The sequence below is a fragment of the Mytilus galloprovincialis genome, chromosome 14 (genome assembly GCF_965363235.1).
Source record: "Mytilus galloprovincialis chromosome 14, xbMytGall1.hap1.1, whole genome shotgun sequence".
NCBI lineage: Eukaryota > Metazoa > Mollusca > Bivalvia > Mytilida > Mytilidae > Mytilus > Mytilus galloprovincialis.
This window is the reverse complement of record NC_134851.1, coordinates 24,555,519-24,568,460: the sequence shown is the minus strand read 5'-3', so window position 1 is coordinate 24,568,460 and position 12,942 is coordinate 24,555,519. Positions and strand designations below refer to the sequence as shown.

Below are 12,942 nucleotides of genomic sequence, written 5' to 3'. Positions count from 1 at the left end.
ACCAGAATGAGAAGCTGTACCCTTACTCTTTCACACAAAGATGACAATGTATCCGTACTCCTTTACATGTATGAGAAATTGTATTGTAACTCAATCATTTGAATGAGATACATGTACAAAACATATCAGATATATCAGCATGTTTCGATTAGATATCAAATATATACCAACTTGTACATTATCATAGCAATATGTAGATCAATTCTTATAGCATAACACTAGGTACACTATTATAACTAGTGCTAAGTGCTTTCTTAATAAATTCCAATAATTACATTCTTCTAGCATAGCACAACCGATGATTATAGCAGAGAACAAGGTCCATTCTTATGGAATAGCACTGTATACATTAATTAAACATAGCTTTAGGTCACTTGTGATAGCATAGTATTAAGCACATCACTATACAGTCCATTAATCATGTTAACAGTACATAGGTACATTTGTATAGCGAAAACTATGTCCTATCTTATAAGATAAAAATAGATGAATCATTATAACATCATACTAGGTCTATTCATATACCATTCCACTAAGTACTAGTACATTATAATAGCAAACTGAAGATCCTTTTCTTATAGCATAGGACTAAATGTATTATCATAGCATTCCCCTAAGTACATAATAAAGCTGAGAACTATATAAATTCTTATAGCATAGCACTAAGTACATTATTATAGCAAGAACTAGGTCCATTATTATAGCATAACACTAGGTGACCTGTTATAACACAATACTAGGTCCATTCCAATACAATTCAATTGAGTACATTATTATACCTTAGCATTAGGTCCTTTCTTATAGCATAACACTGAGACCACTGATAAAGCAACCCACCAAGTACATTATTAAAGCATAGAACTAGATTCATTATTATAGCATAGAACTAGGTTCATTATTATAGCATAGAACTAGGTTCATTATTATAGCATAACATTTAGATTATTCTGATGAATTCCACTAAATACTTATTGAGATATTGGAGAAGCACTTCCCTTTCTCTACCAAATGTGGAGGAGACTGGATCAGTCATCTGTGTTAGCGAAGCTATACCCTTACTCAACCACATGCATACGAGACAAGCTTGGGTTCTCAATTAGGTGCATATGAGACAAGCTTGGGTTCTCAATTAGGTGCATATGATACAAGCTTGGGTTCTCAATTAGGTGCATATGAGACAAGCTTGGGTTCTCAATAAGGTGCATATGATACAAGCTTGGGTTCTCAATAAGGTGCATATGAGACAAGCTTGGGTTCTCTACCAGAATGAGAAGCTCTACCCTTACTCTTTCACACAAAGATGACAATGTATCAGTACTCATGTACATGTATGAGAAATTATAATGTAACTCTAGCACTAGATACATTAATATAACACAGCTGAAATATCGTATGTAGATGAATATCATTTTTTTTTATATTTTGATCAGACCATTAGTTGTATTGAATTGTTTTTGAGACAATTTTGGCGGTTTTTTTTCTTCTTGGTTGAAACCCATACGGTCACATTTAGTTTCATTTGGTCTGTGTTGACAAGTTGTCTCATGGACAATCATACCACATCTTTCTATTTTCATACTATCTTTACAGTAAAAACTTGTGTTAATGGTAAACATTTATTTCACATGTTTATGAACTGTACCAATTGGCTGTTTCAGAATCTAAAGCATCATGGGTAATTTTATTGTTCGTACCCCAAAATTAAAATAACGTTACGTCATTGGTTGAATTTCCATTGTTTAGAACGTTTTAAACCAATCACAACGATTTGGTGTACGCTTTTGAAAATATTACCCTGAATGCATCAGATTCTGAAACGGCCAATTGAATCCGTATGTCAATTATTCATTTTGATACATACTATGTGTTCACGCTATGACAACGCGTTTTTCTACTTTTTATTTCAATAACCATTCGGGATCCTCTATTTTGATACATACTATGTGTTCACGCTATGACAACACGATTTTCTACTTTTTATTTCAATAACCATTCGGGATCCTCTATTTTGATACATACTATGTGTTCACGCTATGACAACACGTTTTTCTACTTTTTATTTCAATAACCATTCGGGATCCTCTATTTTGATACATACTATGTGTTCACGCTTTGACAACACGTTTTTCTACTTTTTATTTCAATAACCATTCGGGATCCTCTATTTTTGTTTCGTATTGAGACATACCATAAAAGATGCGAAGTCTGAAATTCATTGGATGATGTATTAATTACCAAAACCAGGAACATATATAGACATAATGTTCCCCGTCAACACTTTTTCTGCTAATTGCAATATTTGCAGATACCATCTCCTTTTATATAACATCATTTCATCTATTTTATTTTTGGCAATTTTCGGTTTTCAATTCTGTTCTGATCTGTTCAGTTTCGTTTGTTTGCTTTAACATGATTTTTGTTTGTTCTGTTTTAACTTGTTAAATTAACGCAGAGGCTTTATACATATCAACTGCCGTAATTTGTGTTGTCAATATTCATGATATTGGTTTAAGAGATTAATTAGGGAACGAACATTAAATTAAAAGAAAGTGGGGCGGGGAGGTGGTATAAAAGAATTCTGATCCCCGACTAGATAGGAAAAAAATATTCTGGTCAAGCCGATAACAGAAACAAATTTTCTGAATGCAGTTACGCTATACATTGTACATGTTGTACCTCTAAGATATTTGATTGATAACGGCGAAAACAACTCTGATTCAAGAAAAGAAAAACATAACCCCCTTCATCACTTAAAGTTGAATTAAAAGGCTGCTTCCTTTTTCACAAGAATTATAATCCGTCAAAAAATATATAACTATATTGAGTTTGCCTTGTAAGATGAATGAACATTATACTTTATAAATGTGTTGGGTTCGATAAGAATGTAATTTATCTGAAAGGAACAATACAATACAGAATATTTTAGAATTTAGTTTCCTAACAATCAGACTATTTTTTCATATTTAACATACGATATAATATTAAACAAGATCATGAAACGGTACTGGTACTTTCTTTATAACTTAAAATGTTCAAATTTCCATAAAGTATAATGAAATTAAAAAAAAAATTATAGTAAAATACCGGAATAAGCTATTAAATCGCACCACAAAATCTTGTGTGTTTTAATTTTAGAGTGAAAGAATTATCACTTTAGGTCAGTGTAAATAAAACCCAATTTTTAAATCTTTTAACATCACATTTTAAACGTTGATATAAGCATATTTTGTTTACCATTACTGCCATTATTATCTGAAGGCTGTACATAACACTAAACGTTTTAATCATGTTCTATTGTTAAGGACATATGCTAAACTTCTCAATGTTTAAAATAAGTGTTTGTCCTTGTCAAACTTCAAAATGTCCAATGAAATTTTCCCATATTATGTGGTTCTTTTTTCTTCTTTTTTTTTAAATATTTTTACATTTTTATCAAACCGTCAAAGTAAATATTTTGTCAATTTTTTGTAAACCAAACGAATTTTGATCAAGGTGTTTGGTACCACCTTAAGCGTAAATAATCACTTTGTCTTAATAAAAGTGTGAACACAGATCAGTGTGGATGGTTTTCTGACAAAAAATAGTCCTCTGTTTTTTTCCCCTATAGGGTTCTATGTTGTGCAAAGTGACAGCCAACCTGACAGTGTACCAAACATTTAAGATAGCAGTGTCTTTTATTTAATATTGAGTTTAAATTTTCAAAACTGTCAAAGAGGAGACACTACTTTACAAAATTGACATTATTTGGTATAGTTTATCCACAGTTCATTCACAATTTCTCCAGCGACAACCTGATTGACTTTATTACTAAGCATCCATATTAAGAAAACTCCATCCCGACGCAAAAAGCTATGAACAAAGTCCTTTTGTGATTCTGTCAAATGTTCTGGAATTTTCTGGTACATTCCAGTACGAACGCCATCTACTGTAAGAAACTTTTGTACATAGACCTCTGCTCGATATGGCAAAAAAGTTGATACCAAATTATACAGGAAATAGATGGCGTTTATAATCGTCATAATAACCAAAAGGAACCAATTCGCTATGAAGATTTTCTCACTGAATAGGTTAATCGGCAATGAACATTGAACAGTCCATGTTTGAACATTCGTCATTTGTCGTAATTCAAAATCACAAAACGTAACAATTGGAAATCTGTTGGGGTCCAACAAAGTATCTCCCATGGTAAAGCGTTTGAGAATATCTGACCCTAGTGTTTTAAATCTTATTCCAAGAAGACTGTCTACTATAAATATTTGACATAAAGCGGTTGCTGCATATAAGAAAGAAGTAAGGAGAAATATAAGTACAATATAATTTCCCTTATGGATTCCCATAGCAGCAATAGTTTCATTCGTTTGTTCCATATTTCTATGCCTCGTTGTCACGCGATTCCTAATTTTTAAGTATTTTTCAAAATATTCAACAGTACCTTTTAACGATTCCATACGTTCTTTTCCATACTTGTATGATATTTCGTTTGAATTCTTTATAATTTTTTTAATATTCAAAGACGAGTACCCACTAAAACCTTTCCAGAACAATCTCGGCACATAAAACAAAACGGCCTGGAAAAGTAATATTATAGGAGTCCATTGGTAATATGGGATTTCGGTTTCATGTCTCAAATATTTGTCATTCGGAATAGTAGAATTAAAATCGATGACGTAAGTATTCCGGACCCAACAATAACTGTCGATATAGGCTCTCTGGTATTTAGTAAATTGAGCAGGGCACCAGCACTGAATCGGGTTACCAACATATAGTTTTGTACTAACGGCTATTGCGACAGCAATAAAGAAAATCAAACAACCAGACCGATTTAGTTGATGAATTCGTGAATCGTCTGTTAAGTCTTTAATTCCTGCCAATTTTCTTGCTAGTTCAAAGTCGTTGATCCTGAAATTAGATAATGATAATGATAATGATAATGAGTTGTAGAAGGAGGAAGATGTGGATAAAGAATATAAGAGGAGGAATTGTTATTTCGAAATACGAGAAAGAAGGATAATCGTGATCAATGTGTCGTTCCAATAGTTGCAGAACCAAATGCCGGTTTACTGACAATGGTAATCAAAGTCTGATGTCTTACGTTGAATTAAAAGTTGCACCTTAAAATAAATTACTATTGCAAGCTTGCATTACCTGGGGCCTTAAATCGGAGATCCCAAACCCTCTGCAGGGTTTGTTCGTGACGCCTAGCTACGGCTCTGCCCATATATATAGAAAATGTAAATCTCGCCAAGGAAAACTGAACTGTTTTAAGTTCTCGTTGTTTGTCCAATACACAACTACACTTTACTTTAACGGCATTTCGTCTTTGATGGAACGTGTGTGCATTTTGCATTTATCAACCTCGCTTTGATATGCAGTTATATACGGTGATACCCAAGGTCATGCATGCGTAGCCTTTTTTATTATTATTATGTTTGCACAGGAACCAACTCATCACAGAGATTAAGAAAAACACGTGTTGATACTAGGAAACTTGTTTTCGGATTTAATCTCCCTGAAACTGGCGTAGGGTATTTTCGCGATAAAAAGCAAAAATTATACACACTAGACATTACCCGATATGCAACATACTTTATACCATTATCCAAGCCCAAAAAACATTTTACTTGAAGCACATACAGGGGCGGATCATGCCATTTTAAAAAAAGGGGGTTCCCAACCCAGGATAAGGTTGGGGGATGGTTGGTTCCAGCTATATGTCCCCATTTAAATGCATTGATCGGCCAAAAAAGGGGGGTTCCAACCCCCGTACCCCCCTCCCTGGATCCGCCAGTGACATATAGATTATGATACACAGGTGCGCATGTTTGTTCGTTCCACTGACTGTTGCAGAAGTCTCTTTGTACGTATACATAAAAGTTAGAGAAAATAAAAACACAATATTTCATACACGCAGTAAGTTTTTTTCCCATTAAAATTTAATTGCTGATAAAATTAAAATGTAAATTATTATTCTTTAAGTAAATTAAAAACAAAATTAAATGAACTTTGTTTTTTAGGTAAAATTAAATCTAATATACCTTACCCCATTTTTCGTATTTCGTCAGTGTGCAATTTGATCAATATAATAATATTAGGTTATCTCTATGTACATGTATTACAAGGGTGATTTTGTTTATCTATCGGTCCTTCAAAATTTGATATCAATATTGATCCTGTCCTAAAACAAACCTGTTTAGTTATATAGAAATTTGATCTTTTAAAGAGATTTTGCAATATTCCATCTTGCTTAATAAATCACTATTAGTTAAAATGTGCATTACCCGGAAACCCCCAAAAGCATCGATTTGTATTGTATATATATCAAGACAAATACATAGTTCTGTAAATCAACACTTGTGGTACAATTGACAGACAGCGGACATACACCAAGGGGACAACTATTTATAACTTTAAAAATAAGGGGGTATGGTTTTTTCCTAAACAAAATATTCTTATCCCCAAATTGACGAAACATATATTGTGGTCAAGCAGATGACCTAAAAAATAATTCTGAATCCAGATTTTCCCTATACGGTTGCCTTATATTGTAAAATTTTGAAACAAGAATGTGTCCAAAGTACACGGATGCCCCACTCGCACTATCCTTTTCCATGTTCCATTGACCGTGAAATTGGGTAATAATCTAATTTGGCATTAAAATAAGAAAGTTTCAAGTTGATTGGACTTCAATTTTATCAAAAACTACTTTGACCAAAAACTTTAACCTGAAATTCCCACTTTCATTTTCTATGTTCAGTGGACCGTGAAATTGGGGTCAAAAGTCTAATTTGGCTTTAAAATTATAAAGATCATATCATAAGCAACAAGTGTATTAAGTTTCAAGTTGATTGGATTTCAGCTTCATCAAAAATTACCTTGACCAAAAACTTTAACCTGAAACTCCAACTTTCATTTTCTATGTTCAGTGGACCGTGAAATTGGGGTCAAAAGTCTAATTTGGCTTTAAAATTAGAAAGATCATATCATAAGCAACAAGTGTACTAAGTTTCAAGTTGATTGGACTTCAGCTTCATCAAAAACTACCTTGACCAAAAACTTTAACCTGAACGGACGCACAGACGGACGCACAGACGGACAAACGAACGAACGGAGCCACAGACCAGAAAACATAATGCCCCTCTACTATCGTAGGTGGGGCATAAAAATTAAAATTGATTGATAGCGTCGATAAACTAAACAAAATTCGGACTCGGACAAAATGTCATAATTCCCCTTGAAGTTAAATGGTTGCTCCCTTACAATGTTCATGGGCGGTTAACAAGGCAGAGCGAAAAAGTATTTGTTTACCAATTATACAAAATAATGCTTCGCACGTTATTATCATACTGAAATGAGGAAGGCGCTTCCTTAAATGCCAGCTTTATACCAAGACAATGTTCTATATATTGATTGGTTGTTGGTTGCTTAACGTGCAGTTGCAAATATTTCATGTATGTTCAGGACGAATGCCCTAGGCTACATTAATATATAGTTTTTGTCTTAAATAAAATACTAAGTTCAGATGGAAAATACAGGAGGGGGTTCTATTGTCTTTTTTTTGATAATTTGTTTTTATACAATTCCCAAGATTTTACTGTGAAAATACGCCCGTATTTGCCAATTTGTTAAGATGATCCTAAATACTAGTGTTAAATTTTGACTAAATAATTTTAATTGATAGCGCTGAAGGGCTTCGGTAAAAAAAATCTTGACTCTAACAAAAAAACATTCGTATTCCTTTTTTTGTAATGTGTTTATTGGCAAAACACTACATATATATATAATAATTATAATAGTAAGTAAGTTCATAGTACATCAGCAAAATCGAGACAAGTACATAAAGTTGATTTTTTGAATGAATCTATAAACGTATAATATTAGTTATAATAATTTAAAAAAAGAACAGAAAATCTTAATCTGAGGTAGCATGGATTGGGTAGATATTTTTATTACGTGAAAGTTAACTTATAAAATCATTGGAGCAATAGTTTTTACGGTGAAACTACGACCGTATTTGCCAATTTGTTATGAAGAACCTTAATACTAGTGTTAAATTTTGACTAAATAATTTTAATTGATAGCGCTGAAGGGCTTCGGTGAAAAAAATCTTGACTCTAACAAAACAAGAGTGCACACGCTGAAATGTCTCGCCTTCTATACTAATCATTGATATTATGTTGATAGTCCTAAGTAAAAAGCTAAGCTTTATAACAACTGTACCATAAACTTAACATTAACCAAGATAACTAAACAAAGACCAATGAACCTTGAAAATGAGGTCAAGGTCAGATGAACCATGCCAGGCAGACATGTACAGCTATCAATGCTTCTATACAACATATATAGTTGACCTATTACTTATTGTCTAAGAAAACTTAACACTGTGCAATGAACCGTGAAAATGAGGTCACGGTCAAATAAAACCTGCGCGACTGACATAAAGATCATTAAATATTTCCATACACCAAATATAGTTGACCTATGGCATATAGTATTAGATAAAAAGACCAAAACTCAAAAACTTAACTTTGACCACTGAACCATGAAAATGAGGTCAAGGTCACATGACATCTGCCCGCTAGATATGTACACCTTACAATCATTCCATACAACAAATATAGTAGACCTATTGCATATAGTATGAGAACAACAGACCAAAACACAAAAATTTAACTATAACCACTGAACCATGAAAATGAGGTCAAGGTCAGATGACACCTGCCAGTTGGACATGTACACCTTACAGTCCTTCCATACACCGAATATACTAGCCCTATTGCTTATAGTATCTGAGATATGGACTTGACCACCAAAACTTAACCTTGTTCACTGATCCATGAAATGAGGTCGAGGTCAAGTGAAAACTGTCTGACAGACATGAGGACCTTGCAAGGTACGCACATATCAAATATAGTTATCCTATTACTTATAATAAGAGAGAATTCAACATTACAAAAAATTTGAACTTTTTTTTCAAGTGGTCACTGAACCATGAAAATGAGGTCAAGGACATTGGACATGTGACTGACGGAAACTTCGTAACATGAGGCATCTATATACAAAGTATGAAGCATCCAGGTCTTCCACCTTCTAAAATATAAAGCTTTCAAGAAGTTAGCTAACGCCGCCGCCGTAGCCGCCGCCGTAGCCGCCGCCGTAGCCGCCGCCGCCGCCGGATCACTATCCCTATGTCGAGCTTTCTGCAACAAAAGTTGCAGGCTCGACAAAAACCATCGGTATTCCTGATCATCTTCAGTTTTGTGGGTTCTACATCAATCTCATGTACTAATTCAGAGTCAGTTTTATGTTATTTCTTGCATTTTTTTTTTGTTAGCTTACGTTTCAAGTTTTTATATAACAGCAAAATAAAATTAAGAATTGAAATGGGAAATACAAGCATGTCAAAAATTTGCTTTCGAGTAATGCTGATTTATGTCGTACATGTAGTTGTTTTCAACATTTGGTATCTAGACAATTATAACTTGAGTATAAGTGAATGGATCTCTATGAAATTATACTAGAAGGTTCAATTGCAAAGGGAAGATTAGAATTGATTTTGAGATTATGGTACATCATTTTTTGGGGTGTTTTTTTTTACAAAATTTTGGGTTTTTCTTCAAAAATTTACCACATTTACATTGAATGAATGAATGAATCTTTATTGCAGAAGCATAGACATGCTATGGCAAAATTAACAACATATATTTATATAATAATGTTGTGTTTAACATTGACTATGCGAAAATAGTAGCCAGGGTTACAGACAATAGTGCACGACCCGAAGGGGAGTGCACTATTGTCTCAAACCCTGGCTACTATTTTCCATAGTCAATGTTAAACACAATATTAATATCATCATTATACTGACTGTTTACTATTTGGAATAGTGACTGTTACAATAGTGTATTTCAGTGTAAAAAAATACGCTTTATGTAACTCTGCATATAGATGTATGTATACTAGATGTGTTTATTTCCTAAATATAGAAGCATATAGACAATAACTGTTTAGTGTCTTTAAATATCAGCTGTATTTGTACGAGGCTAGGAAACAAGGTGTATGCGAGCTTTTAGCGAGCTACTACACCTGTTTCGAGCCGAGTACAAATACAGCTGATATTTAAAGACACTAAACAGTTATTGTCTTTATCCTGCAATTAATTCTGTATATTGTTTGTGTTTTGAAAGACACAAAAACTAACATATTTAGCATTTATTTGCGATGTGTAATCCCTTGAGGCCCGCGTAGTAATATCAAAATCACACATTACGCTAAAGACGGGTTCGCAAAAAAGAATCTCGAATGGTCAACAATAATTCATCGCTCAAGGTGAATAATTATCTATTTTAACATAACAACTAATTTCAACAGTAAAAACAAACAACAAAACATTGTTTCATTTGAAACAGAAGTGTACGAGTTGTCCTACGCTTCAGACTTGACATTCACTAAACATGCATGCTGAAATTGACATGGTTGATCTTGTAACACAATCATACACATTCAAGTTCTGAAATCGCCAATTGTCATCGTCATTGGAATGCAACTAGAATACACATTCTGAGGTCACATAGGTTCAAACAATACTCAGTCCGGCAGTGGGCGGAGCTTTAAAGCTATATCTGTATAGTATACAGATACAGCATAGCGATATATGTAGGGCTGTATCTGTATAGTAGGACACCCAATTGCAGGATAAATAGCTATATTTTGTATAATGTCAATTTCATCATGGAACACTTTTCCACAATCAGAGGTCCATTAAGGGATAAAAAAGTTTGACATTTGTGTTACGATTAAAAAAGCTATGATTTGTTTAATCTAAGTTGCAGTATAAAAACAATACTCATATACATGTAACTCAATAACTTACAAAAAAAAAAAAAAAAAACAAACAATGATAGCGGATTATAACAAATTATCTGTAAACAAATGACTTCTAAAGTATTCAAACAATTTTGGCCTCAACGGCAGTAAGCATAGTAAACAATGAACAATAACCTTCTAACAGAAACTACAGCAATTTAAGGTCTCTTAAAATGTAAGAGAAATTTGAATGAATATATCTTCTAGTTATCTTCTATTTTCCCCCCGATTGTTCAATTGTAATAGTTTATTAATTGCCATGCTTATAAATCCAACCCACTTGTCCGTCAAAGCAACTTATCTCCGCCTTTGCACTTGAAATTGACAATGTTTGACATGCAAATCAATAGTCTGTTGCAACAGCAAGGCATACTATTTTCGCATACTGTAGTTAACGCTATATATTTCTTTTAAAAAACTATGCAAAAATAGAGCAATTTTTCTATAGAAGGACATTCTTACAGGAAGTATAATAATACATAATATAAAACATGAATAGACAGCAGAGAACAATAGTATAATACAATGACATGACATATACAGTTTTGAGACTATATTTGACCAAATATTCCATGCAACTTTTGGGCCAAGAACAATAATATTTTGGTCATTTTGACGTTTTCACTCTGCTATAGGTAAAACGGTACTTTCTACAAAAACGACGTATAATAACAAATATTTGACCTTAAATGTGTTAAAACTTACTATAATTGATGGTGTGCCATGCAAAATAAAAAAAAATAAAAAATATGATGAAATATTTGTAAGTTGGACGGGTAAAAGGGAGAGAAATCAACGCAATAAAGAGAGTAAAAAGAAGACGTCTTTGTCCCATCAACAGTGACAATAGTCTCCTGTTTGTTAACAACCGGATCGGAATTCACTATCTTACACGTTTAATACAACCACAAGCAAAGTTTAAGAGGATATATGAATCACATTTTAAGTCTGTCCGTCCGTCAATCCCCACTTGTTTGCGGCCAGTGTCGAATTAAATCAGGTAACTTATACATGTACATGTAAACAGATATACAGTTCATCCAAAACCAATGATTTCAAATATAAAATGCATTGCTTTAAACTATAGAGCTGATGTTAAACACACTTAGTTCAGAGATGTATTATGGGATGGCACGTAAATTAAATCAGTTCATTTTGACATTGATATTGACATTGGAGCCGTCAAGTGTTCAAACATTGTTTGATTCGTGCTTGTCTGGTTTGTGTCCGGTCCATATCTTTTGAACCGTTGAACCTTGAATTTCCAAACTAAGTATGCATATACATCATATAATAGGGGATGGTCATCAACTAAAATCCGGTCACTGTGATATGGATCCAACCATAATAGAATCCTGCCCACGACATATATAGCTGCAAAACTAAGGTTTACCAAACTTCAGATACAGAAGTCGGTTTCACAGAAAAACATAAGACAAGATTAATCGTAAGTAAACTAAACTATTCATGACTTACGACCAGCTTTAGTCGTAAGATTTGTTGTAAAACTGACCCCAGGTGCAAAATTAAAATGCGGTGATTTACAAACTAAAGTTAGGTCTCACGGTGACCTTTATTTTAACATTTGGGATTACATACTTTACAAACACTTCTTTTCGTATTTTGTTTTATTACGACTGCATTTATTTTCACTCACATTTGTGCAGTCAAAAGGTTTGCAGTTAAAAATGCAAGCATGAATTCCTTACCAGTATTCAAAATTTAAATATATATAGATATTTATCAACAAACATGAATTTGCGGGATTTAGTTCGGCTAAACCTATAAACAGTTTTTTTTTTGTCACTCTGGAGAAGTTTCTGAGAATAATCTATTTCTTGACAAGAAACGAAATACTTTAAAATCTAATTTATTATAAATAATTCAATTTTCAATTTTGTAATTTTTAACAATATAAGACCGTCGAAATTCATATTCTAAAACTGAGCTTGTGAAGCTTTTCCTTTACTGGAACAATTCCTGATACTTTGCTGTTATTGACATAATTCAGTGTAACAAAGGCTTACAATGATTTCAGTACATGCACAAGTTCCCTTATACATATATTTTTCCTTCACA

General features: G+C 33.1%; 1 protein-coding gene and 1 long non-coding RNA gene across 2 annotated transcripts in view; one reads left to right on the top strand and one right to left on the bottom strand.

Moving 5' to 3' along the window:
- LOC143058992 (uncharacterized) overlaps positions 1-12,942 on the top strand; it is a 115,517-nt gene that overhangs the window by 22,101 nt on the left and 80,474 nt on the right. The window lies entirely within an intron of this gene.
- Positions 3,656-6,045, bottom strand: LOC143059299 (innexin unc-7-like). The gene is made up of 2 exons (XM_076232779.1): positions 6,041-6,045; positions 3,656-4,899 (listed from the first exon to the last, which is right to left on the bottom strand). Exons 1-2 carry the CDS (start codon positions 6,043-6,045, stop codon positions 3,741-3,743), a joined length of 1,164 nt encoding a protein of 387 aa, XP_076088894.1. The 3' UTR covers positions 3,656-3,740.